This window comes from Manacus vitellinus, unplaced genomic scaffold (assembly GCF_001715985.3).
Source record: "Manacus vitellinus isolate BGI_N305 unplaced genomic scaffold, ASM171598v3 scaffold_68_pilon, whole genome shotgun sequence".
Taxonomy (NCBI): Eukaryota; Metazoa; Chordata; class Aves; order Passeriformes; family Pipridae; genus Manacus; species Manacus vitellinus.
Genome location: NW_021940744.1, coordinates 626088 through 653439, shown reverse-complemented (window position 1 = coordinate 653439; position 27352 = coordinate 626088). Strand labels below are relative to the sequence as shown.

At 48.7% G+C, this 27352-nt stretch overlaps 3 protein-coding genes across 6 annotated transcripts in view; 2 read left to right on the top strand and 1 right to left on the bottom strand.

The window, feature by feature from the left end:
• The first annotated feature begins 322 nt into the window (after positions 1-322).
• Positions 323-4389, top strand: ARPC5 (actin related protein 2/3 complex subunit 5). Its single transcript, XM_008930851.3, has 3 exons — positions 323-497; positions 2173-2349; positions 3150-4389. Exons 1-3 carry the CDS (start codon positions 432-434, stop codon positions 3210-3212), a joined length of 306 nt encoding a protein of 101 aa, XP_008929099.2. The 5' UTR covers positions 323-431; the 3' UTR covers positions 3213-4389.
• A 2843-nt stretch (positions 4390-7232) lies between these two features.
• Positions 7233-16453, top strand: NCF2 (neutrophil cytosolic factor 2). The gene is made up of 15 exons (XM_008930826.4): positions 7233-7522; positions 7929-8011; positions 8317-8425; positions 8613-8747; positions 9066-9173; positions 9890-9949; positions 10789-10832; positions 11050-11191; positions 11476-11538; positions 11896-11974; positions 13506-13549; positions 14051-14202; positions 14281-14392; positions 14623-14785; positions 16102-16453. Exons 1-15 carry the CDS (start codon positions 7349-7351, stop codon positions 16197-16199), a joined length of 1566 nt encoding a protein of 521 aa, XP_008929074.2. The 5' UTR covers positions 7233-7348; the 3' UTR covers positions 16200-16453.
• An 898-nt stretch (positions 16454-17351) lies between these two features.
• The window catches only part of SMG7 (SMG7 nonsense mediated mRNA decay factor), a 44607-nt gene continuing 34606 nt past the window's right edge, over positions 17352-27352 (bottom strand). For 3 of the 4 annotated variants that reach the window (XM_018083833.2, XM_018083835.2, XM_018083834.2), the window contains 7 exons: positions 26407-26772; positions 24744-24893; positions 22285-22365; positions 21573-21732; positions 20256-20426; positions 19992-20143; positions 17352-19490 (listed from right to left, as the gene is read on the bottom strand). In XM_018083833.2, coding sequence (XP_017939322.1) covers positions 19377-19490; positions 19992-20143; positions 20256-20426; positions 21573-21732; positions 22285-22365; positions 24744-24893; positions 26407-26772 — 1194 coding nt within the window. In that variant the 3' untranslated portion in view covers positions 17352-19376. The remainder of the gene's footprint in view (positions 19491-19991; positions 20144-20255; positions 20427-21572; positions 21733-22284; positions 22366-24743; positions 24894-26406; positions 26773-27352) is intronic. The other variant, XM_008930828.4, reaches the window with a different exon arrangement.

The window sequence follows — 27352 nt, the reverse complement described above, 5'->3', positions numbered from 1 at the left end:
CGGCTGGCCGCCCCCGGAGCAGCGCTCCCCACCCGCCCGCGCTGGGTCCGCGGGGCTGCTGTCCCGGCTGGGCTCGGTTGCTGTCCCAGCGGCTGCTGGAGGTGGGTGTGCCCGGCTGAGGCCTGTTCTCCGGGGCTGCAAATTGCAGAAGCGATGGAGAATGATTTCTTTTACTTGGATCCTCATTCACTGAAGGGCCTAGGAGCTATTCTCCAGTCCTGGAGCTGTACAGCTGCTTGTTGGTGCTCCTCCTGTCTTAAGTGGCCTAAAAATTGCTGCCTTAGGCTGTAATCTGTGGTAGCTGGTGAGGGAATCATTGCATCCACTGAGCTTGGAGTGTTTTCAGTCATGCAGAGTATGGCTGTCCTAGTACTTGGTACTTGATTTCCGTGCATTTGGTGTCTGGTCCTTAACCATCTGGCACAGGGAACATGATGGCTGCCCTGCAGGCGGCTCTGAAGAACCCTCCCATCAACACAAAGAACCAGGCAGTGAAGGTGAAATAGTAACTAACTCACTCATGGGTTACTCCCTAAAAATCCTTTCCTGTCTCTGTTGCCCCTGTCCTGCCAGGTGTACTTTGAGGAAGCAGTTTTTAGGGTATTCCCTGATATCGAAACATCCATGACCACTAGTGTTTTAATCTTGTTGGAAGTACTGTAGCTCAAGTGTCATCTGTCACGGTAACTTTCACTTGGGGCTGGATGAGGTGTGGTGTGTTCTCCCACCTGTGTTGGTTGTGTTTTATGTGCCCAGGTGTCACCGGATGCCTGTGTGTGACCCGGACATGGCAGCACACGGATGTAGTTGGTGCTGAGTGATCTGGGAACCAGAGTTGCAGTTGTCACCTCTGACAAATGAAACCATTAGCAGTGAGCCTACAAAAAAGGAAGAATTGGTGCTTATCACATCCAATCAGAGTAAAGCTGTTAAAACCTCAGAAAAGGCCAGCCCTCCCCCTGTGACAGAGAGTGGGTGTGTGCATTTCTGAGTGTCCCCAGAATAACCCTGGAATGGCTCATGATTGGGTGGTGGGAGGAACGAGCTGATAAGATGTGGCACTGCCCAGGTAGTGAGTGCCTGCAGTCAGCTCTCCCTGTCCACAGGCACACCTCCGTGCTGCTCATGTGGCAGAGTTTTTTCCCTTTAGCCCCAGCCATGATTCCTGAGGGATTTCACGGGGCTCTGAGAACCAGCTGTTACAGATGGCCCTGACATTAATGACTTGTTTCCATTAGCCCTGTATTGATGGATTTAAGAAAACACTTGGTAGTGGAATTGAAGAGGGCAGAGTGAATGAATATTAATGTCTGCTTTCATTTTTAGTTGATCTTTAGAACTTCTGTATTTTTACTTGCAGTTCTTCCTGTGAGAAGTCTTGCTAAGCCAAGTGGTTATGGGATATTAAATTGGGCAAGAACACTGACATCCACAGTTTATATAGGGGGAAGCTGCTTGAAGTGTTTGTGTAAAGTCCAATAAACCCAAGACCTTTTTTTTATCAGTTAGTGATGGATGAACAGGAAGAGAAGAAGAGCTGTTCTTTGCTGATTACATGGCTAAGTGCCACCATGAGCATGCCACACACATTCCTGGGCCTCCACAAAATGACATGCAGATCAACTTGCAAATGCTTATTAATGCACAATATTAATGCTGCCAGTCTGCAGCCAGTGTGCCTGGGACAGCAGCTGACTGTTTGGAAAACACGTGGCTTCCAGCAGTCACCTCTTCCAGGCTGGCCATGGCATTTCCATGGAATATAATAGTTGTGTCACATTGAAGAGTACAGAGGCATGGAAAAGGCTCTGGTGGAAAGGGAGGTCAGACAAGCACTTAATTGTCATAATTCTTTTGGAGCTTGCTAGACCTTGAGCTTTGATATGAACATTAAGTATTATTTAATTAAAATATTTAGTTATAATTGTCTAAAATAACTGCATTATTTATTACTATAGCCAAGAATTGCAAACATGAGCAGAGAGACCGAAAAACTAGAGCAGGGCAAACTCTTTACACTGTTTATCCTTGTCTGTTACATGTTAGCATCACACACTGTCCTATTCAGAACTGTTAAAGAGGAAAACATTCTCATTCACTTTTTTGAGAGAGGAGCAGTGTTTGGATGCATCTTACACGAGAATGGATGTGTCTGTGCCTGCCTGTTGACAGGATCGTGCTGAGAGCATTGTGTTGAAGGTCCTCATCTCCTTCAAAGCCAACGATATCGAGAAGGCGGTGCAGTCACTGGACAAGAACAGTGTGGACCTGCTCATGAAGTACATCTACAAGGGCTTTGAGAGCCCCTCTGACAACAGCAGTGCTGTGCTGCTCCAGTGGCACGAGAAGGTGCGTGGGTGGGGCGAGCTCCTGCTGGGTTATCCCTGGTGGCAGGTCCCGGCCCTGGTAAGAGCCCCCTTCCTGTCTGGTGAAACTCCAGAGCCCTATTTCAGGCTGTGAGGAGGGTATGGTCCCACAACCTCACAGCTGAGTTACATCCTGTGCCTTCTCCTGGTTCCTTGGGTAAAGATTCTACAGTTAAAATTTGTTTTTTCCTTACACCAATGCAAACAAAATGGTTGGATTTGGTGGTTCAAGCATATGGAAGCATAATTTGCAGCTTGGTTATGCAGAGAAATCAAAGCTTACTCTTAAGTTAAATAGCTGTGTTTAAAGTGAGTATGATTATCCTGCCCTGGCACCCTGGGTGCTGGTGTTTTGTGGAGGGCAGGGAGATGCTCATTTGAAATATAGTTGGGATCTGAGTCATTTCTTAGAATCCCAAACTGGTTTGGGTTGGAAGGGGCCTTAAAGCCCATCCCATTCTACCCCCTGCCATGGGCAGGGACACCTCCCACTAGCCCAGGTTGCTCCAAGCCCCATCCAGCCTGGCCTGGGACACTTCCAGGGATCCAGGAGCAGCCCCAGATTCTCTGGGCAACCTGTGCCAGGGCCTCCCCACCCTCACAGGGAAGGATTTCTTCCTAATAATCTAAAACGCCCTCTGTCAGTGTGAAGCCATTGCCCCTTGTCCTGTCACTTCATGCTCTTTTAGAAAGTCCCTCTCCCTCTTTCTTGTTGGCTCCTTCAGGTCCTGGTAGCCTGTAGCTCCCCTGGCCTGGTGTTAATTATTGTGTTTCCCCTCCCAGGCCCTGGCTGCTGGAGGAGTTGGGTCCATTGTCCGCGTTCTGACTGCCAGGAAGACGGTTTAGATCCAGCAGCGAGTGGGAACTGCTGGTGCAAAGCCCGACCAACCCTCTGCCACGGCTGCCCCGGGGGCAGCCCTTGTCTCTCAGCTTGCCTTCTCTCTGCTTCTTTCATACCTGACAAGTAATGCGTGTCGTGATCTCTTTCGTGGTTAAGTTCTGGAAAATTACGAAGGTGCAATTTTACTTCTAACAGGAATATTTGATACTGGCCGACATTTCAGTGACTCGTGCAGTGACGTGAACAACTTGGTGTTTAGGGTGATGTGCATTTGTGTGTAATCGTGGCAGATTCGGACCTGACTCTCTGAGCAAATGCTGAGGGACACAGGGCAATGTCTTAATTCTTTTCTCTAGCCAAGCAGTGTTTTGAGCTAAAATCTGTATTTGAGAAGTGGGGCAGCTATTATTAACACAGGTAACTGGACCACTTTGCCTTTGGTCAGCCTCTGAACCTACACCCGTGAATAGGACAGAAAGTAAAAGCTCCTTCCCAAGCCCAAATATCATTCCAGAGAGCTGAGTTTCCCTGTTTCTTGTGACCAGTCCAACACTGGGTCTGCAGTGGGAAGGTCACGATGGGATGAAGTTGTCCATCATGCAGTTTGGATGATGGAACTTAAAAGGTTGATGGTCCATTTACACTGGAGCTCAGCCCAGTGAACTCTTTATTTTGGGGAGCAAAGATCCTGATGAGAAGAAGAAAAAGCAGCTTTTACACAACAAATCACCTTTCAGCAACTGGAAAGTGATTCGATTTTGTCAAGCACAACTAAGTGGCTGCTTGGGGTAGGCAGAGACACATCCTGGTATCCACACCATCCTTGCAGAGTTCCCATACTTTGCTTCTGGATGTGTAGAGTCTGTAAGGATACCAAACAACTCACATTCCTGTTGCATTGTGCCTCATTATGTTAGCTAGTGGGCCAATTGGGTTCCCAAATAAAGGGGAGTATTTTAAAAAGAATTAGGAAAGCCCAGGGCATCCCAGGCCACAGATCACCGTAGAAGGTTTAGGGCCAGGACTGAAAAATACATATTTTACTTTCACTATTTTACTGCAGTTCATTTCTGTAAAACTGTTGGGGACCTTCTGAAATCCTTGCTGTTTTTTGATATCTGCTTTTTTTTTTTTTTTGTAATAATAATAAAGACCAGACAACAAATCTTCACTGAATATTTACTCCCATGTCTGACATACCTTCAAGTTTCAGCAGGCTCCTCCTCCAGGGTGGACAACACAGATTGTCTAGTTGTCTTCCTAGGACGCTTTTCCTACGTACCACCACAAGAGCACTGAGCACACCAAGTGGAAACCCCAGCCTTGCTGCAGAGGCCACAGAAAGTCCAGGTTTCACCCATACACACGTACAGGAGCCTCCCCTGAGCCCATGCAGCCATGGCTCCATCTGTACAGCTCTCCCAGGGTCTGTGGTTGGCTCCTCTAGTTCATTCCACTTGTCCAAATTTGGTTAAGACACCAATCAATCCTTATTTAAAAAATTAAAACCTGCAATCTCAGAGAAGTTAAAAATATTTTCCAAAGCAATTGGTGCCAAAGCAAGTCATTGATGCTCTAGATAGCATTAGATAAATGAAGGGAACAAAAAGAGTGATCTTAAGGTTCTCCAGATCCCCTCAGGTGAGGCTGTGACGGATTTAGGAATATTTCCAAAATGTGTACATCTGTATTTGTGCTCAGGGATGTGCTAAAACACATGCTGATGTGGGGATAGTGCAGGACTTGCAGGGAGGCACCTCTGTTGGTAATGAGTGACAGGAAGGGAAAAAGCAAACCTGTACCTCTTTCCTCCAAATCCTGCCTGGCTCATATTGGTGGATCAAATGATCATCACAACAGGGGGTGAGATTCCTATTAGGAGAAGGAAGCCTTCAGTGGAAAACTTGGTGTAGGTCAGACCTACCAGAAGGGGAAGAGGGTTTGCAGAGCTCTGCTGCCTTCAGCTTGGGCTGGAGCGTGTGGGAAGAGCACCTCATCAGTCACATCCTGCCTTCGTCACAGCCAGGAGACACTGCTGTCCTTCCTCCCTCCCACCATGGAGCTGCAGCCCACACCAGAGCTGCAGCCCTGGGTTCTGGTCATCACTCTTGGCCAGAGTTCCCATGGCCTCCCGTGTCACTCCCTGTCACCATTTGGGAAGAGCCATAAAACTTCGAGTCCTGCACAGAGAGCCCTGACGTGCCTTCCTGGGAAGGAGCTGGACATGCTCTGCCTCCGCCAGCCCAATAAAACTCCTTGAAAAAGGTCTTCCCTCATGCACAATGTTTTCTAGTGCCCAGATCAGTCTATTTTTGAATCTCCTCTCCAGAGATGATGATAACCTTGTGCAAATTGTACAAACTCAAACACAAGCACTGCACCCCAGCTGGATTTTGGGCATTTCTATATATTTCTGACCTGTCTATTGGTGATCTGCATCTGCTGGATTCCAAGAATCTTCCACAGGAGATGTCACCATCTCCGATACTCACTTCCTCTCGGATGCTATCATAGAAGAAACTGGTTTGCCTACTAACTCAGCTTGGTCAGAGAAAGGGGAACGAGAGACTTGCTAGAAGGGCTGTGTTTATCACGGCTCTGAAATCAGTTGAATGTTACATGACAAATACCCAAACAGAAGGGTGAGCATTCCATGTGCTCCCATCTTTCTCTGAAATACAAGGAAAAAAAAAAGCCAATATTGTCACAGGGGCGATCTCACATCCTCCTCCAGCTCCCCTTGTACCTGTTTTGGGGTAAACCTGACCCAGCAGTGTACCAGTTCAGACAATTAAAAGAGCAGAAAATTATCCCTGCAAGAATTATCCCTTTCCTGCTCCATGGAGTCTTCCATTCCTCACAGGAGTGAGATAAGGCACATCAGAGGGGTGTTTGCACACTCACCATGTTGCTATTCCCACACCTCTCCTGCATGAAGTGTTTGCATTTCCCTCTGCTTTTCCGGAGGTCACAGAGCCTCCTCCATGCTCCCGGGGGAAGCCTGTGGGAGCCAGTTGGGTATGGTGGGATGCTGAGGGTGCACATAGAGCTGGAGAATGAGAGAGCCCCAGGCTCAGGGCTGTGCTCAGTCCTACTTTGGACTAAAACCCAACTCCTTGCTCAGGGCCTCAGGTTTCTCCCAAAGCAGGACTCAGAAGTCTCCTCAGCCTCCCTCCCACTGCTGGAGTTCTGTAATTTGCTGAGGAAGTTTGGGTAAAGGCACAAAGGTAGAGTCTTGCCAACACATTTTAAGCTCTTGCAAAATACACATCACATCTCATCACTAATAGACGTGGCAGCGGCAAAGTACTTCCAAAAATACTTAAAAGCCACGTGTGGAGCACTCAGCTCCAAACCTCTGAGTCAGCAGCGGGTCAGACTCCTGTCATCCCCGCTGGCCACATGCTCTGTGTGTCCCTGTGCTCCAAGCAGCACTCCAGAGCCAGGTTATGCTCCACTGGCCATAAAATACCCGGACAGAAGCGATGTTGGGCTGACCAGGAGTTCCCACTGCTGTCAGGACACACCACAGCGCGGCCCTGACGCTAGAAACCCCATCCGTGGGCAGCTCCGTGTCCCCCCGGCAGTAGAATTCCACACTGAGGCAACACGGTGTGTGTGGTGGGGAGGACCAAAGTTTTTCCAGGTGGTGCCTTAGGTGTGCTTCACCTTTCCAGCTGGGCAGGCAGCCTGCCAGCAGCTGCCTGGGGGAACCATTTAGCAACGCCCTCCATGGAGGACCGCGCTGGAGAGGGCTCCAGGGGCTCAGCTGAGAACTGCCCTGCGGCTTTGCAATCCAAAATCTGACCTGATGAACCACCTCGCTGACAAAATCTATGGCTTTTCGTGGAAAAGCCAGAGAAGCCAAATCCGGGGAGATGAGGAGCAGCTGCCAGAGAGGACCAGGGGCGCGCCCCACGAAAAGTCCACTGCATCAGGGGCAGCCTCTGCCCCACTTCCCCATCCCGGGGCTGTGATGCAGTGAAGCCACTTCCTGCCAGGTTTGCGACACGGGCAGGGGGAAGGCAGAAGTACAGGCAGAAGGGAGACAGAGAAGCTGAGCAGCGTCACGAGGAAGGACGAGGAGAGGGACGAGACCCACGACACAGCCGGGGATCCCACACCCTGCTCCCACCACGCCATGTCCCTGGTGGAGACGATCCGGCTGTGGCAAGAAGGGGTGTGTGCAGCAGACAGGAAGGAGTGGAGTGCTGCCCTGGACGCCTTCACAGCCGTCCAGAACCCCCCTGCCAAAATCTGCTTTAACATCGGCTGCATCCACCTTGTCCTGGGGAGGCTGGCGGAGGCGGAGGAGGTAAAGTACAGCCCAAAGCGCTGCTAATCCTTCTCACTTGTTGGACCTGCCAGACACATGGACGCTGGGGGGAAGGGAGGAATTGAGGGTCATGGCCTAAGGGAAGGATGTGGAGACTTTTAAATCTGTGAGGAAGGGAGACAGCCCTGGGCTGTTCCTGCTGAACCTGTTTTCCCTGTGAATCAGAGGGGAGGCAGCAGCAGCAGCCCATGGCTCGCTGCTCAGAAAAACCCAGGAGCCTGACACGGGCTCCCCCACCCAATGCCCAGCACTGCAGGGAGACAACCCACAGAGCCCAGCCTAGGCCACTCAGCTAAAGCAGGACAGGTGCAACTGCTCTATGCCCCCAGTTTTCTAAAGGTGTCCCCTTTTACCCCCTTTTTGCCCCACTCCTACTCCCGTGCAGGCATTCACCCGGAGCATCGGCTGTGACAAGCACCTGGCAGTGGCTTATTTCCAGCGGGGGACCGTGTTTTACCGGAGGCAGAAGTGAGTGGAAGGGTTTAAAGTTTAACTTTTGCTGCTTGTGGAGACAGTTGCCTTCAGCTCAGGATGCCCCCAGGCAGATTGTTACCTCAAGGACCAAACTGGAACCCCTTGAGGTCAAACAGGCTCCTGTTCTTCAGCACTGTAGTCCTGGGATTAACACCAGCCTTGGATCATCTCTCCTTCCCTGGGGTGTCTGAAACACTGCAAGGAGAGAGCCAACTGAACTCCCACAAGTTTAGGCATAGGCTTGGAGGCAGGCAGGTTGCCACCACAACCTGGTGACACCCTTGTCCTCTCCTCCACAGCAATGAAAAGGCCATTGAAGATTTCAAAGAGGCGCTGGCCCAGCTGCGAGGCAACCAGCTCATTGACTACAAGATCCTGGGGCTGCGCTACAGGCTCTTTGCTTGTGAGGTGAGTTTTGCTCCCAAAAGTCTGTTCTCCAGCACAAGAAATCTAAGAAGACAGCCAGGCTCTCTTTGTGCTTTACAAAAAAAAAGCAAGCTGGTGCAATGCCACCACCCTGCTTGTCCTCTCCTGTGCTGCCCTCCTGGTCTGGCTGCTCCCATAGCTCGTTTCCTTGCCCCCATCCCTCCGGCAGATTCTCTGCAACATCGCGCTGGTGTTCGCCACGGTGGAGAACTGGGGGAAGGCTGAGGAGCACCTGACTCTGGCCATGAGCATGAAGAGTGAGCCCCAGCACAACAAGATTGACAGGGCAATGGAAGCCATCCTGGTAGGGAGGAGCAGGTCTTACAGCTGTGTTCCCTCCCAGCAGCCCCTCAGGCAGGAAAATCCCAGTTACCTTTTAGCAGGAGAAAAGCACAGTGGGAATGGGCATCATAGTGAGACATGAGTCCATGGAAAAAGCTTTGGGTCACTGGGAAGGCAGACATAGGAAGATTGGGTTCAATGGACCATGTCAGGGCTGGGGTCAGGCTGTCACAGAGTGGTTTGACTTTATGGAGCGAGACCCAAACCCCAGAGGCAAAAGGGGGCACTCAGCAGTCCCTGCTCTCACTGCCAAAGACTCCATGTCTCCCCTGTGCTACAGAAGCAGAAGCTCTGTGAGCTGGTGGCCATTCCTGTGGGGAAGCTGTTCAGGCCAAATGAAAAGCAAGTGGCTCAGCTGGAGAAGAAGGACTACCTGGGGAAGGCAATGGTAAGAAAGAAATATATTTACCTAGACCAAGCCTGTGGGCTGAGGAGAGCTGCTGTCTGCCCTCCAACCACCCCTCTGAGCTGCCATCTGCTGCCTGGTGGGCAGCCAGAGACATGGAGCTGGTCCGTGCCTCTGGGATCCCCCCAGGCATGGAGAGAGGGATGGCACACATGGGGAACAGGGACTCTGCAAGAACAGAGGAGCTAAAAGCATGTTCCTGCAGAGCATGGCCTATTTCCATTCTGTCTCCTTAGTGAGACATGAGGGACAGCCAACAATGAGCTGGAAAGAACCCACTGGAACTTTGACTCGAGCCATGATATTTTCAGGGGTGAGGGAAAGAAGCTATTTTGCACCTGACACCCAAAACCAACCTCCAGTTCTTCCCCTGCTCTGTTTGAGATGGGCTTTTCATCTCACATAAGCAAGCAAGCTTTTCTCCTGTGAGTGTGCAAAACCCAGTCACTGGGATATCACCCTTGGGCTCAGGTCTCAAAGTACAGTGTCAGCGAGGCCGAGTGGAGAACTTAACTCACTGAGGGGAGCTTTGCTGCCAGAAGCACTCAGCCTGTAGTCCAAGATGCTTAGCCTAAAATCACAGTCCCTCCTGAGCCTGAAGCATCCTGAGGAGCTTGGCTTGGCCAACAACAAAGGAAGAGGGTGGACATCAGAGGTCTACAAGCACCAAGTCGTTATTTGTCTGTCTTTGGCTCTAGGTGGTGGCATCTGTGGTGGACAAGGATGATTTCTCAGGATTTGCTCCCCTCCAGCCACAGGTAAGGCTATGAATCAGTGAACAGTCCAGGAGGATGTGGGGTTGGATGTCACCCCGCAGCTTCCAAGGGCTCTGGCCTGTGGTGGGGAGCAAACAGCACCATCAGCAACCACCATGAACTCTCTGCCACTGCCACGGGGAGGAGGCAGGCGCTGCCTCCACGGATCAGCTGCTGCCTCCATCATCAGGAAGCTCACCCACCTCCATGGCTGAGGTTAACTGGTTCCCTGAATGGGGAAGTGGTGGCCTGGTGGCACATCCTCTGCCCCCACCATCACTGTGGGGTGACAGCTTTCAGCAGGGAGCAGTCTCTGAGCCTCCACGGAGGATTCACTAGGGATCCTCTGCCTAGGCTTGAGTGGGCAGTTCTGCTCTCCCTTTCCATCCTCCTCCCTGTTCCCAAAGCCCTTCTCATTTCTCGTGCCATTCTCCAGATGGTGTAGCAGCATCTTCCCATCTCTAAAGGTGTCTGAGAATTTTTACAGGAGCTTTTTGAGAGAACATGGGGAAGCGCAGCCACTGCTGCACCGTTGTGCAAGATAAACGTCGCCCTTCTCAATGCAGTCAGGGGTTGACATCTCAACCCTCTCTGAGCTGAAACTACAGTCACGAGTTGGAAAGAGGATTGTGCCTCTGAAAAACCAACTGCAGGTGGGAGAATTTGAAAACAACTCCTTAGAAGGAACAAAGCCAGTGACATTCCTCACGGCACTTAAGGCACCAGCACAGGGAGGAAGGTGTTGGGGTGATGGCGTGGTAGAAGGCTGCAGAATATTCCTGCAAAGCAATCAAAATCTTCCAGATTACTGCTGATTTTCCTTTTCTTCTTCCTGTTGGCAGACCTCTGGTCCTCCACCCAGGCCCAAGACCCCAGAAATCCTCAGGTAAGTTGGATGAAGGATGGTCGATGCTGTTTAACCCATGCAGCCAGGCACAACCCCATCCTGCACCATCGTGGCTGAGCATCCAGCTGGCACCCGAAATTCAAGGGGGATGAGGAATGGATGGTAGAAACAAGGAGGCAGAAGTCTGGATTATCCCTACAGAGGAAAATAACAGCATTGCCAGCATTCCTGACCCGTCCACTGCTCCCACACCCAGGGCCCTCCAAGGGCAGCCACACCGTGTCATGTACGAGTTTATCCCTGAGACCGCTGAGGAGCTGCAGGTCCTGCCAGGAAACATTGTCTTTGTCCTGAAGAAAGAGAAGGACAACTGGGCTACAGTGATGTTCAATGGAAAGGTACCAGGAGTGTGCTGGCAGCAGGGCAGGCAGAGGGGTGGATGTGGTGAGGTTCTGCAGAGGCAAAGCCTTGCCCAGAGCAACTAAATGGGTTTCTGATTTAGGTCCCTTATGCCCTCCCTGGCTTAGGCCACAGGGCTCAGTGAAACCCATCCAACCTGCAGAAACTAAAATTCAAGCTCCAGGAACTCTCCTGGATGCAGGGGAGGGTGAGGATACAATTGGTTGTGTCCTCCAGCGGTGAGTTGCTCGGCAGTCACCACTCATTTCTCCTCCCCCTGCAGAAAGGGATCGTCCCCTGCAACTTCCTTGAGCCTGTGGAGCTCCAGAACAAGCTGTATATCCAGGTGAGGAGGCCCAGGAGGAGACGGTGTCCTGGAAGGGCAGATCCCCACACATTCACCCACCACCCACCTCCCAGTAGGATCCATATCTGCGATTCTCTCCCCCTCACGATGGTGGGGTTGGTTCTTCTGGCTCATGGTCACCTTAACTTGAGCTCAGAGATCTGCAAAATCGTGTTGGTGGCACCCTGGGTAGCAGTTGGCAATGCTGGAGAGTTAAAGGGTAGCGAAGTCACCCCACCACAGTTCAAGACCCCAAACAGACTTTGGGAAAACAGCTGGTTGGAGGGGGGGCTGCACAAGACAGCAGCACCCAGGAGGAGTGGGATTGACAGCACTACCTTCTTTCCACTGGCACAGGAAGAAACCCCTGTGGAGGACGAGATGCCTGAGTCACCCACCTCCACAGTGCCAGAGAAGCCACGGCGGCCGGTGCCAGGTCAGAGTGGGGGAGCTGAAGGGATGGGGGACCCCAGCAGCAGGTTTGAGGTGGTTTCCTCTGTGCCATGTCCTGACCCTTTGAGACCAAGGCTAAGGCTCATCTCCATCTTGCTCCCAGCCCCATTTGCAGTCAAGGATTAGGACACATTAGAGCAGGAGGCAAAGACAGCAACTGCAGTGCTGAGGATGGAGTAAAACAGTGCCCGTGAATATCTGAGAAAAGCAAGTCCCTCTATGCTCTTAATTAGCACAATGACTAATGAGAAGAAGGGCCTGGGGGTAGGAATGGGGCAAGAAAGCAGCTGGAATAGAAGGCTCCTTACAGGCATCTCCTTCAAGCAGGGCACCCACGATGGTTTTCTTGCTGCCCTGAGCAGGGCTGGGCTTGAAGGAGCTCTGGTTGCCCTGGGAAGGGGATTCCTGGGCAATGTGACCCAGTGGTCCCACATTCCAGGCCTGGGGCAGAGATGGCAGCACCAGGGTCACCACATTGCCCCCAGCACAGTTGGTTCAGCATGCTGGGAAGCTGAATGTCACTGCTGCAGTCTGAAATGGCTGTTCAGAGCCAAGAGCTGAGAGGATGCACTGCGAATTGCCCTCTCTTGAAAAATCACACAGTGTCACAGGTCTGTGGCTGAGCTCCACACTGCTGCAGGAATAACCCTTTTGGGGTAGAAAATACCACTGTGCAGAGACTGTACCGCCCAGGTGTTAACCTGGTGCAGTTCAGTCTGGCCAACCTGCCAAAAAAACCAGGAATATGTGAAGAACCAATTGCCAGCCCCATGTTCTGAGGTAGGCCTGAGCCAGTTGGTCATGGAAAAAGGTGGATCAAAGGATGACTATCAACAGGACAGGGCTTGTGTCCCAAGCAGAGCAGCCTCATAGGCTGTCCAGGGTTAAAGTTGACACAGAAGGTGGCTGTGGCTCATAGAGCTAAGAACAAAAAGCTCATAGATCCAACAACCCCAAAGACCACCTTTAGGCCATCAAAAGCCATCTCAGATCAATTAGTGGGACCACATTCAACAGCGTAGCTGTCTCTTCCCATAAGGAGCACAGTCATGTCACAGCACTTCCAAAATGTAGACCAGATCCTCGTGAACAGGCTTCAACAAACCTGCATGAAAGCACCTTGCTTGGAGGTCTAAATTTAGCTTTACAGCCCCAGTGAAGGACAGGGACTGCCTTCAGTTTTCACAGTGGATCTAGGGAAATTTCAAGAGAAAAGACACTAAAACCAGCAGCTCGCGTTTATCTTTTAAAAATCCACCCAGGAAAGACATCTCACCCCTAAAGCTCCCATCCCTGCAAGAGGGAAGGCACAGAGCTCAAACCTCTCTGCTCAGTGGTTGTATCTAGATCTTATGGATGAAGCCCATTGTGGCAGATGCAGATCCCTTCGAGGGACCACTGCTGGCCCCAGGGTTGGTTGGTGTTGCTGCAGGAGATCTGGCCACGTATTTAGGCACAGAGCAGCAACGCTTATCCCATTCCACCTGCTGAGCCACTTCTTTCCTCCTCCACAGACCACATTCCTGATACTGTGATGCAGCCAAGAGACACAGCAAAGGTAACATCCTGTGAATGCAGACCCCAAGGTCCTGTTGGTGCCACAAACTTGCATTTACCAGACAACTAGAGCTGCTTTTTGGGACTCTTATCTTAGTTAACCTGGTGCAGTTGCAACATCTTAGTTGACCTGAGGCACTTGAGAAGGGAGAAATAGGAGTTTGGCTGGAATGCACACATTCCTGGGCAGGGTCAGCGCATCAGGTGGTCGTGCTGGGGAGAGAGATGGGAAAACAAAACATTCCCAACTCGAAAAAAAGACTGAGGGGGTTGGAGGGTGAACAGAGCTTGAATTTGGTCACCCCAAAGCCACAATTCGGTGCCAAGTGTCTCATCTGTTACTGGACTCTCTCCAGGGGTTGCCAACCAGCCAATGTCCAGCCATAGCTTGGGTGGCACAATCTGACCAACCACAACCATGGCAACCACAGTTTCAACATCCCAGTCCCTCTCCCTTCCCTTGCCAAGCCACACAAGGTGACGACTCCTTTATTGTCCGCAGGAGGCCGAACCACCCACCTCCAGCCCTTGTGTCCTCAAGGTGCATTACAAGTACACGGTTGCCCTGAGGGCCGAGCCAGGCCTCTCCTACACGGAGCTCCTGGACCTGGTTTGCAAGAAGCTGGAGCTGCAGCCCAAGCACACGGAGCTGAGGTGAGGCCCTGCCCGCCGCAGGGAGCCAGAGCCGTGTTCCCAGGGCTCCCACCCTCACCCAACATCCCTGCACACCAGGTACAAACCTGCGGAGAGCAAAGAGCTGGTGACTCTGACTGCAAAGAACCTGGATGCAGCCTGGAGCCAGAGCAAGGGCAACTGCCTCACAGTCTGGTGCGACCTCACAGAGGTCAGTGACAACTACAGGTGGCAGCCACCTTTTCTTCCCCCTCCTGCCTTTGCTTTCCTTGCCACGAGTGCAGGCTTGTGGCTTCCAGCGCAAGCCAGCGCCCTCCTGAAAGGCAGAGGAGCAAAGAGGGGGCGAGGAGGAGAAGCAGAGCTTGTTCTCTCTTGTTCTAGTACAAAGAAAAAGGAGAAGCCAAAGGGTGTGTGTCCTTACCAGCTTGTTCCCTGCCCTAGGGAGAGGGGTTTTTACCAGACAGCAAGCCAGAGGAGTCTCCACAGGAGGCAACGCCGGAGGAGATGAGACCAACCCAAGTTGTAGCACAGTACAACTATGAAGCCACCCAACCTGAAGACCTGGAATTTCAGGCAGGAGATGTGATCCTGGTTTTATCCAAAGGTAATCATGCCCCTCCTGTGACAGGGCAGGGGAGGGACCTGTCAGCTCTGCTGAGAGCAAAGCTAGTGTGGCAGCAGCAGAGCACCTCCAGCTCTAGCACGAGCACCTTCAGCTCTAGTGGAGCTTCCCATCCACACATCTGTGTCATGCACACTTCCAACACATTTTCATCCCAGTCCTGTTTCTGCCACCCCCTTCCCCAAGCATTTAAGAGAGGAGTTCCACCTGAGCTGTGTTTAAGCTTACTGTTCACAGTGGATTTTTCCAAGGAGATGCCTCATTTTGGCTGCAGCTCTTGCTTCCATTCCTCTCACATGGCACCTTTTCCTGTCTTCTTTTTAAGGGTACAATCTTCCATTAGCCTGAATCCTGTTAAATATTAGTCTTTAGTGCTTCTATGAGAACTGAGGCTTAAACAGAGACAATCTCAGCAAGATCTAGTACATATGTTTGAGCTGGATCCTTTCAAGCCTGTGCAGAACACACAGCAGAGGGGACAAAGCCACTGCTTCAGCAAAAACTGCTGGTAAGCCCCCATCAGCTGAAGAATTATATACACAGGGCATGTTTCCCTCCTTAATGGGGCCTCTGAGTGAAATCAAAACATCAGGAATAAGGTTTGAAGGCAAAAAAATTGTGATACCTTGCTAGCTGTAGCTCTGTCAGTAATTGTGGTGGCTGGCAGGCTTTGGCAGCAGTACACAAGCAATCACAGTCCCCCCCTCTATGATTTTACAGGTTAGTATTTGCACCATACAGCACTGATGACTCCCCAACCCAAAATCCTACTCTCCCCTTCACTGCTGAGCTAAATATTTCCCATTGAAAGGTAGTTCTCACCTCATTTGGTTCCCCCACAGCAAGATTTTCAGAGCTCCTAGGCTTTACTCAAACCAAGGGTAGCAGAGGCTTTGGGGGTTTGTTTTGGCATTTTTATGTGAACTTGGAAAACAGGTGAAAATACAATTTAGTTTTATTTTGAAGAGGACGGCCCAAGTTATCAGATCATTTCCTTGCTCTCCACACTCACCTTGTTTCCACTCAAGGCAGTTTCCAAGGCCCCTGGTCCATGTTTTGATCTGATTTCCCACCTCCATTTGGCATTCCTTCTTACCTTGTAGCTTTGCTCTCTTCCTAGCTCCTTCTCATCCCCTTTCCTCCACATTCCCCTCTCTACCAGGCTCTAGCATGGCTCAAAGGCTTATCAGCAGAAGCACCTTAAAATGGTGATCTCAGGCCTGTCTGGAGCACATGGAGGCGATTATGTTCCTCTACATCCCTGGGGTGACAAAAACCATGTCAATTTTCTCTTCCAGTGAATGAAGACTGGTTAGAAGGCCAGTGCAACGGAAAGACTGGCATCTTCCCATCCGTGTTTGTTCAGCAGCCTAACGCTGAAGACCCAGAGAAGTGACTTCAGAAGAGTTTAAAGTCGTGGAAAAAAATTCAGCTGTTGCCATTAAGAAGTTTCCATATTAATCCCTGCATCTGAAAATGAACTTCATTATGAAGTTATATCATTGCTACTTGTATTAAAAGCTTTATATTTTCTTTTACCTTTTGTGTTGTTCTCTAAAACAGGTACTTGTTAAGAAGTTGCTAATTGTCTTCCTGTTAGGAATTCCTAAATCCTGTGCTTGCCAAGCCCCTTGGACTTGCCTTGTCCCACCTGCCCTATCCTTAACAAAGCTTTTACACAGACATGCCAGGAGCTGGGAAAACCCACAAGAGGGCGGTGCCACCCGCAGTTACAGCCCTGTCAGCAGATCCAAAAAGGGAAGTGACATTCAGGAAGCTACAGACCAGGAAAGGCTGAACAGCATTTGCTTCCTTAAAACATTACTGCCAACCCCAAGAGCTTAGGAGGCACCACACAGCCTCACCCTGCTCCAACTCACAATTCAAATTCGCAGGGACTTTACAACCCCCATCAATAAAAGTGGACACTTTTTTCACCATTGTTTCTTAAAGCTTTTTCTGATCAGTCAGAAGAGACCATAACTTAGAAACACACTGCCTGCAATCTCAGAGCTTTGCTCCAAAGCAAAGGCAGCAGTTTCTCCACTTTAGATTCCATCACACAGGTCCTGGACAACCCCAATGAGCCAATAACCTAAATATCATTTATTTCTGAAGAGCTGCCTGGATACAACAAACACCTGTCATTTCAAACCAAGAACATCTCTGGCGTTTTCTGTGACACATCTGGAAGTATGAAAACAGCCAACATCCTGATCTGCAGGCAGGTCAATGGCAGGAGGATCTGTGCCCTACCAAGTTCAGTCTGCAACTGAAGAGGAGCTTTGCAAGCTACTCCCCCATCCCAGATTTTTGGGTTGGTATGTAAAACACGCTACGCGGGCAGCACAAAACCACAATCCAATTATGTGCACCAAGCCCAAGCCAGAACCACTGTGATTTATTTAGGTCTCTTTCAAATATGAGGGGAAAAAAAAAAAAATTTTAAAAAAAATCAACTTCAAACCTTCTGGCTCCTCCAGAAAAATAACGTGTTTTTAAAGGCCTGCAGCCAAGTCACATGGGAAATAAATGCTACACACAGACCTGGATGGAGAGAACATGGTTTAATTAAAGGCAAAGCTGATTTCAGCAGCTGCAGTTCTTGCACAGACAGACAAAAAACACAAAAAAAAAGCTTACGACACAAACCAGTTTGTGTTGGGGGCCCCTCGCCTCGCTCCCCCAGGGGCTGGAGGGCGGGAGGGCAGTCGGAGCATTCCCGAGGCCGGACGCTCATGCACAAGTGGAACGGTGCGGCTGGACCAGGCACTGCCGGGAGTGAGATGGAGAACCTGGTTAGCTCGTCTGGGGTGCAAGAGTCAGTGACGGATCAAACACTGGAATGTCGCAGCTGCCGGGGTGCACAGCTCGGACACACACCGGGAGAGCTGGAGGGAAGCACACAGGGGTGGGCTGTATTACCACCGGGTGGGAACTTCACTTTTTGGACTTGTTAAAGGAAATACAGCTTCGAAATGCAACACAGAACAGTGATGTTGCTAAGGTGGAGCTCGTGGGGGAGCTGCTCCTACCCCTGAGGGGTATCGGTCTCCTCCGCCTTCCCTTTTCGTGTTCTCTGGAGCTGCCCAGACTCCAGTCTCACTTCAGCTCCTGCATGTGCTTTGCTCTGCATCTGAATTCCAGTCCAGAGATCCTGAATCATCACACAAACCCCTACTGCTAAAAACAGCAAATGGACATTGAGATTGTTTCCGTAACTTCCCTGGGAAACCTAACAAAAACGCTGTCCTTTAACAAAGCTTCCAGTCTTCCTTCCCCCTAATAAATAGCAAATAAAACATTTTTCCCTTTCCCTTCTGCACCTTTTCAGCTATGAACAGCACTATGCCGTTTCCACGTGCGGTTCACACACGTGTGTCCATGGGTGCCTTGGATTTGTTTCTGGAACTGAAAGCTTGGGGCTGCAGCTGGGGCAGGGGGGGGATGGGTTTCTGCAGAGCTGACCTGTGCCTTGCTGGGGGTGTGGACGCTCCACACTGTCCAGGCTGACTGTCGGATTTACCCAGCCCTGCTGGACCCCTGATTATTTTCTGCGAGATGTTGCACATGGTAATGAAACTACGAGCGTTCAGCGAAGATGGGAGGATGGAGAGAAAAAAACAAAAACAAAAAAACAAAACAAAACCGAAAACAAAAAAAGAAAACCATTGAAAGCTGTCTACCTACCTATTAAAATGAGTCAGGCCGTGAATGCACAGACTAGCCTGCCCTTTGTGGGGCTAGCCACTATGCTACAGTAAAATGTACAGGAATCACACATTAATTTAAAACCCTATAGCAGTTAACTTGCTTGTTCAGCAGAGTGCTGCGATGCCCCACATCACCCATTATAGCTCAAACACCTACTGAGAGGAGGGCATTTCATGCTGGAGTCTCTAACCCACCCGTGGGCTGGCCAAAGCCTCTGGGTGAAGCAGTGCCAAGTGCCAGACTCTCCTTCATGAAACTCCTTCGCTAGCCCAGGAGATAGAGCCCCACCTCGCCACCAACCACCTCTGACCAGAGCAGCAACTGGGGCTTTCATTGCTACACACTGACTATGAAGCACGTCTGTGTACGGAAGAATTCAGTGTGATCTTACTACTGAGATAGTAATAAAGATGTTTAGGAGTAATTTCAACTACATTCTCAGTCAGCAAAGCAATCGTTAATGGATTCCTATTGTATCTCCCCAAAGAGGGGATAAAGATTGAGAAGTTCTCATTGGCTTCTCCCATCTGCCCTTCATTCTCAGCTTTTACTTCCCATGTGGCTGGGGACATGCACGATGGAGAAGGTGAGAGGCGGTGATATCGGGTTACTGAGTGAGCCAAACAGCAGTTCCTCTCTCCCTCCAAAGGGCCCAGGGATGGGAGAGTTCCTGATGTTGTTTGCTTGCACTGCAGACGTTTTGTGCACACTCAGTGGGTCGGTGGAGCACTTACGCCCTCCTGACAGCAAGGAACAGAAGAGAGGGCTGCCACCTGCACAGGACTGTGTGGGCCAGTCCCGCAGACCCAACATGCCATGGTTTATGGAGCCGTCGTTTGCAAGGGTTGCCTCCTCTGTCTCAATGCGGCGGGTTCATGGCGCCTTGTCCACGTTGCTGCTTCTGCTTCTGCTGCATCAACAGCTGCTCCAGGGCCGAGGGGCCAGGGTGCATCATGGAACTGGACCAGATGGACTGAAAACAAAGAGCCAACACTAGCACCTCCTGCATTAGACAGCCCCCCTCTGACAGATGGGAAAGCAGAGACAGTCCTATATTCTCCTTCTTCGTCACTCATACCTGGCTTATCATGAAAGTTATCCAGGCTTCAAAGTAGGCCTTCTAAAAAGAGGCTCCCTGGAAGAACCTTCAACTCCTACAGAATCCTCACTACCATAAAAATTCATCCCACGCTAACTATTACTAATTTTAGACTAGTCAAAGTAAATCTTATAATTCCTTCCAGTTCTGCCAGCCTGGGCTTGATCCACAAAACACTCAAAACCAGCAGGAACTGGAAAACTGTGATGTCTTCCAGCGCTGGCGACACCTCCCACACTGCCTGCATAAGCAAATCTACAGGAAAAACCCTCAGCTTCTGACACTGAACTCTGACACTTGCAACAGCCTAATGCCCATCACTGGATCCTCAGGCCCCACAGACCCATTCCTGAGCACAGTTTCAGCCAAACCTACCTTCAGGCTCTCCATGAGCACAGCTGAGGAGTCCTCCATGGCGGGAGGGCCTTGGGCTGCCCAGGTGCCACCGGGAGCACTGGACTGGTGCCAGCTGCTCTCCGAAGAGGACGATGTTGCTGGGAGATAGTCCAGACCAAACCCTCCCATTGCTAAAATGGGAGAAATACAAGTTCAGAGGGACATGGCAAAACCACTGCAAAGCAAACACCATCAGCTGCTGGTGTCTGATGGCTCTGCAGGAGCCTGGAACCCAGCACTTGCCTGGCTTATCTGTTTTCCAGCGGTCTGCGACTCTCCGGTCTCTGTTGTCTGGAGTCCCAATGGGTCCGAAGTTGGAGAAGGGAACAGAATTGTGGTTATGGGTAGGAGGGGAACTTGGCAAGCTGCTGGGGTTGGAGGAGTGAGGAGATTGGCTGGCTGGTGTCGAATGATCTGGTGATTACAAGGCGAGAGGAACACAGTCAGCAGAGACAGCAGTAGCCTCCCAATTTTGAATTTCTTAGTGCTGCTGCAAATTTTGCCATCATCCACTTTGCTCCAATGCTGAAGGGCAGTTTTTATTCCCTCCATTACACAAGTGTAATGCAAATTCTGAAGTTCTGAGTGAAAAATTTACAAGAACACAAAACCCAGGAAGTCTTATGAGAGCTGGCCCAATAAAAAAAAATCAGATTAGACCTTGAGGAGTTCACAAGTTTACAACTCAAACTCCCAAGTCTGAGAATGTTTTACACTTCTGTGAGTCTTAAAAAGACCAGAACCCAAAACTGAGCAAAAGAGGAGAGTGAGCATGAAGCCTGTCTGCAGGCAGAGCAGAATGAATGAAGAGGTGAAGGGAGAGAAAGCTGAAGCCATGTGAGCCAAAAACCTGTTAGAATAAAAGCACTATGCAGTTCCCTCCATTTCACCCACAGTGGCTTTTCCTGGTTGGTTGCAAAAGTTTCAGTGCAGGTGTTATCTAAAATCTACTCATGTCTTAGATTCAACTAATTCCTCCTCTCATACTCTTCTGGATTTTTAGTGAGAATAAAATCATAATAAAAAAGTTATGGTTTATGCCTTTAAGATAATTAATAATGAAGAAACTGGTGTGCTTTGTAGGCTGCTTAACAGTAAAAAAAAAACCTAACAAAACCCACAACTGTCTTATTTTCCTCCATACTCTTCAGTCATACAGTTTTGTCCCTTTTAAATCTCTATATTATGAAATCCAGTTCTTCCTGCTTTTTCCAGAAAAAGCAACACTGAAAGTATATGGATGTCTGAGTTAAAGCCCTACTCCCAAAGGGCTGTCAGGAAACCAAGTTTAAGAGATTTCAGGATTTAACACCTCTTACAACATTTATCCTGCTCAATTACTTAAATTAAAATCCAGGTTCTTCTATGATATTAATTAGAGAATCCCCTCACATATCTGAGAATACATAAAGAAAAACGGAAACCTTCAGAGACCTTGTCAAGCAGGTTTGGGGTTTTGTTGCTTTTTTTAAATTTCCAGTTACATATAACTTGCAGTCGGTTTAGAATTAACTCAAATCCTCTTAAATCACTAGACAAGAAATACCACACCAGTATTACCTGAGCTGGCTGGAAGGGATGGAGACCATGGAGTCCCTTCAAAGAGAGAATAGAGTGAAGTCTCCTGGTGGGCAACTGAGGGGGTAACTTCTGTTTTTGTGCTGGTATTCATGTTTTTCCCATATACCTCATTGAACATGCTGTTGTTTGGATATCTTTCCTGAAAAAAACCCAAACAGAATGTTTAGGTGTTGGATTTATTTCAAACAGTGAGAATGTATAAAGGAAACAATTCTAGATTAAAATATTTCCTAACTCCTTTTTCACTGCACAGCCCCATCTTCTCTATTTTATTTAATCCATTACATTAAATCCATCACACTCTGAACCAAGACTGATTTTTCCTGACTGGACTGCAAAGCCTTCACAAAATCTTTAAATTCCCAGTACTCAGAGACGTTGTATTGAGACCCTGCTCAATTCTCTGGAAGAAAACAAGTCATTCTCTGCTCAGGAAATAAAAACTCCTGAGATGCACCTTTTCAGTCTATTCCATGATTCTACTAAAAGCAAGGGGCTCATGAACTCAGCAAGATTCAACAGTACATCTGCACCATTACAGCTAATGAATTTGGGAAGACAACCGATGAAGGCAAAGATTAAGGTTGATACAGACTGAAATTAGGCCTCCATAAAGATTTCTTTCAGGTTTTCCACTAGTTTGACAGCAAGGTCAAACAGCAAATGGCAGCAGACTTTGACTCTCACTTACCTGATTAAGAGAAAAGCCACTGAGGGACAGGAAAGATGATGACTGAGACATCAATTCTGATGGTTTTTCCAGCAGGGACTTCTTCAGAAACCAAAAAGGGGAAGAGAGCAGTTAGTGATCAGTGCACTAAGCAGGAGCAAGGTGTGTTGTCAGAAACTGCCACAGTGGGTTTGGTCACATATAAAACCTCCCATGCACTTTGGCTCCAGCACCTTGGAGGACAGGGGAAGCAAACTACCAAGTGCAGAGAGTCAGTAGTTTTTCTACTAACTGTAATTAGTATCTAAAAATCAACAATCAAGACAGCTGAGAGTCTCGGGCAAACCCCACTGCCAGAACAGCTTTTCAAATCCGAAGTCTAATTCTCTGCCTGATACATCTGGAGGGGAGATTCCTGCCAAAAATCCCTTATGGTTGTGTGAAAACTTGCACAAATAGGACAGGATTCTTCCCAGTGATCAGAGGACTCCTTCAGACGTGATCAGACCCTTGTACGTGGCTACTGACAGAGTATTTTCCAGTTCTGAGAGCAGCCCTGCTGTACAGACATTCTTAGACAGCGAGACCTGCCAAGTGCTGTGATTTCTTTAATTAGGTTTAAGAGTCCAAGTGTCATTTAGCACTGTCTCATTTCCATTATAAATTACTGTAGAGAGGAAGAAAAAAAAAAATGCAACCCAGGCGTTTAAAAGAGAGGTTCCAAAACTCCCCTGGGGTTCCATGTAAAGATATTATGGGTCATGACCTTTTCCATCATCTATGCCAGCCCCCCTCATATAGTTGTCATTTCCAGCATATTTCTCAGCTTTCTGTTTGGTTTTAACTATGATTAAGGGGTGAAAAACAATGTCTCTGAAACAAGTGTATTTAAGGAAGAAATGGAATTGGTTATCATTGACACAGAAACCAACGAAAACTTATCAAGTTTGGCTGGTGGACAATGAACATCTCCAAATTTAGGATTACCAAGCCATGGAATTAATAAAGCCATAAGTAAAACTGTGTGTGAACTAAATAAAGAGTTGTAGTCTCGTTCCAAATAAAAGCCCTCTTGCACTTGCTCCAGCTCAGCATGTCAGATGTTTTTAAATTTATTATTCAAACCACAGAAACCTGACCTAGCGTCCCTCTGTCCTTAACACAGTTGCAATATCTGGAATATCTTTGCTTTTATCCCGTAAACTTAAGACAAACAGCCTCATTTTCTTGGCAAGCAGCTCCTAGCTTGTTAAGATTTTAAACGTGACAACTCATTACTTTGAAAGCACGTTTTAAAAGGCAGACAAAATTCCCACTCTGCATATTCACACAGCTTGCACAGTGAAGGATTTCCTTCCATTTGTCAGCAGCCACAACAGTAGGAGCTTCAAAGGAAGCTGCTGATGAAGCAGCCATTAGTTTCCTAGCGAAGTTACCTAATGAGACAGAAATGAGTGTCTATTTTGCTACTGGCTCCTTGGGATGGCAGGTAAAATAACTGAGGAATAGACTTAATCAGAGATTTTGAGTCACAAGTAATTCTTTGTTACTGCCACTAATCTGAGTTAGTAGGATTTCATGAACATGCTTGTAGCCATACTGGAAAGGCACACTGCAATTTCAGAGGCAATTTATAAATTCATCAGCTGTAAGACCCTCCAGCTAGTGAACTAGGAACGTTTTAACACAAAAATGTAGGAAAAAAAGCCTTTCAGTCTGTCAAAAATTACTGTATTTATATAAGAGTTACTGATTATTTAGCCCGTTGCTTGCTATTTTCTTCCAAAGCTATCTTGTTTTGGAAGAAATCTTTTCTGTATTTAGTGGGGCAGCATCCTCTGCCTCTATGGAATTATATGCAGATTATAATCACAGAATCATAGTATGGCCTGTGTTGGAAGGGACCTTAAAGCCCATCCATGCCATGGGCAGGGACACCTTCCACTAGCCCAGGCTGCTCCAAGCCCATCCAACCTGGCCTTGGACACTCCCAGGGATGGGGCAGCCACAGCTTCTCGGGGCAACCTGTGCCAGGGCCTCAGCACCCCCACAGCCAAGAACTTCTTTCTAATATCTCATCTAACCCTGCTCTCTTTCAGTTTGAAACCAGCCCCCCTTGTCCTGTCACTACACCCTTGTTTTGGTGACTCCCCACAGTTCAACCTGTGCCCCCCCTTCCCCTTTATTACTAAGCCCATACAACTGCAAAAGAGTGAGTGCATTAAATGAAGCATCAGCATCTCTCCTGTGGATTGTACTTAAAAAAAACCCAGTTATTCTGATTTCTGAAGAAATCAGCAGGCCTGGATTTGGCCCAGGAGCCATATCATGGGCCTCCAGGAAAACTAGCTCAAGGTTGAGGCAGGGAATTGGATAGGAGGGATGGGGGAGAGAAAGGAATTTCACATTTCTTATCATTTCACAGAAGAAAGAGATGCCAGTTAAGAATGAGAAGCAGCAGTATTACATCAAATACATACAAAGAGGCTTCGTCCAGGAAGAGAGGCGAGAGGTCCCAGCAGAGCTGGGTAAAGATCAGGAGGATTAGAGAAAATCAGCTCTTCCTCCTCCTCCAAGGCAGCCAGACTCTTTAACAGGTCCGGAGGAAGCAGAGGGGAGCTCTTGGGGTCCTAGTGACAGAAATGAGCACAGTGAGATAACAGAAGGCAGAAAGAACAGCCAGAGACAGCAAGGGGAAGCTAAGCCAGAGCAGGAGACAGAACAGCAAGAGGAAGGCAGAAGGCAGCATGCAGAGAGTGAGGTGAGGGAGTGGCATTGCAGAAGTGTACTGAGGCACACAGAGGGAGAAGTCTGAGCAGAAAACACCCCCAGGTACGTGGCCTCATGTGCATGGGGAGCAGTGTCACGTCACCAAAGTGATGGGCAGCAAGTCCAAATTAGTGCAGCGTGTGCTTCCCACTGCATCCATGCCACACACTGAACCTGGGTCCACATTCAAGGACAAGGAACATGAAACCTTACAATTATTCTACAGCTGACCTGTGAGTAATTTAGGTTTCAAGTAAAATTATGTTTGCATCTTCTTTCCCCTATGAGTGGAGTTTAAATCCCATAAGACTTATTTCCACTGGTGACGGCTGCTACACCAGCATACAGCTGACCAGACCACTGGGCCAAAAAACCTGCCAAGTGCTGCTCAAACTGGACATCTTGGCTTTTGTGAGGGATGCTTAGAGCACAAACATCATGGGCACAGCTTCTCTCCACACTGCACTATGCTGGCAAGATTTCCTTTTTAGGAACAAGAATAAGGCTTTGACCCTGTTTCCATCTAAAAACCACAATGTGGTATCAGAGTAGGGGTAGATTCCTGTATATTGTCTGGCTTTTCTCTTGGAAGGATGAGCCAAGTGATCCCAGCTGACCTTCTCCAAGTCCTGAGAGCATGTACAGAGGCACACCATGACAAAAGGTTTAAAGAGGCCTCTGTTTAGGTTTCCTTATAAACACCACCAGGAACACTCAGAGATAACTCCAATAATAAATAACAGACACTACTGGTTTTAGAAACAGCAACATGAAGCACAACTGCATGAACAGAAGCAAAGTATTCCATTAGTGCAACTAACAGCTAAGGAAGTAAGTCAGCTCTCAGTGGTGGGATTTTCAGGAAAAACAAACAAACAAAAAATCTAACATGAGACTGCTGCTACCAGCCTCGATTTCCGTCCTCAATTGGACTGCTGCAGCCTCAGCTGTTCAATTCACTAGAGGGGTGTTAAGAGTTCATCTAAAGAGTAATAATTCAACTGCAATTATTTGGGTGGCTTTTACGGTTTTCATCAGTTGCCAGACAAGAATTTTCCCCAAAACTAACAGCTGCCATGTTTCTAAACCTGTCAGACACAGTGCAGAGATCAATGTCACATCCACACTGAACAAGATTTACACCTACTTGAAACCAGATCTTCAAGAGACTGATCCCACACATAGCCAACTCAAACTGAAAATTCATCACTATTTTCTGGAACCCCACGTACCCCATGATACCCAGGGTCTCTTCTAAATAAGCTCACATTGACCTACTTGGGGCCACTGGGCATTCCTGAAACAGGGAAAGCCCAGAGTTGTCAGGAATCCCAGAGCCTCATTGGTTTTCACCACTTGCAGCCTGGATCTTACCTCAAAGGTCATCCTGGAGACAGCATCCTGCTCTGAGCGGAAGACTCCTTGCCGCTTTCCCCTGCGGTCCATGTTCGACTGCTGGGCCACCACCCTGTTGTCAGCCATGCCATAGGAAGAGTCCCAGTAATATTCTGGCACCTTGACTTCTGAGGGGTTCTGGTTATATGGCTCCATTGGGAAAGGCTTCATTTTTTTCTCCAGAGGTTGCTGTTGCATCACAGGAGGCTGCAATGACTGTTCAAATAATTTGAGAGGGTCCTGGGCCTGCAGGTAATAGGGCTGCTTTACAGGCATGATCTTCCCCAGGGAGCCTTGGACTTGGGGGGGATTCCAGAGCTGCTTCGATGAGTCTGTCTGCGGATACTGAGGCAGAGACACAGGATTTCACCAGCAGGGAAGAACAATTAATGTTACCTGAATGCCTAACTCCATCCAAACTGTCAGCCTGGCTCATGTGTGACAGCAAATCAGAATGACTGTGCAATGTCTGCATTATTCATCTAATATTCTCTAGTCCAGTTTTAAACCAATAGCCAAGTACAATCCTTACTCCAATCCAGTACCTGATAAATTAAAACCTATAAAGTAAACCTTTATTGAGGTATGAGCTGCCCAGAACACCAGGAGGGTCTCACCATCGAGTGCAGACATGCCAGAAGGGAGATTTTTCTCCAGTACAAAGTAAGTATAAATCTAAGAGCTGTGAGGGAACTGGCAGTGCACCATTAGCCAAAAGAAGAGTATGAGTGAAAGTTCACACACAAGAAAACTAGAAAGGCCTGGGACAGAAATACCTGATCAGAAATATCACCTTCATCCCTTGCCTATAAGCACAGAAAAAGGGTTACAGAAAACACATTCCCATTCCAGTACGTACCTTCCTCTCAGCTCCAGCATCACACAGTCATACCCACCAAACTTCCGCTCCTTTTCAAATTTCCCC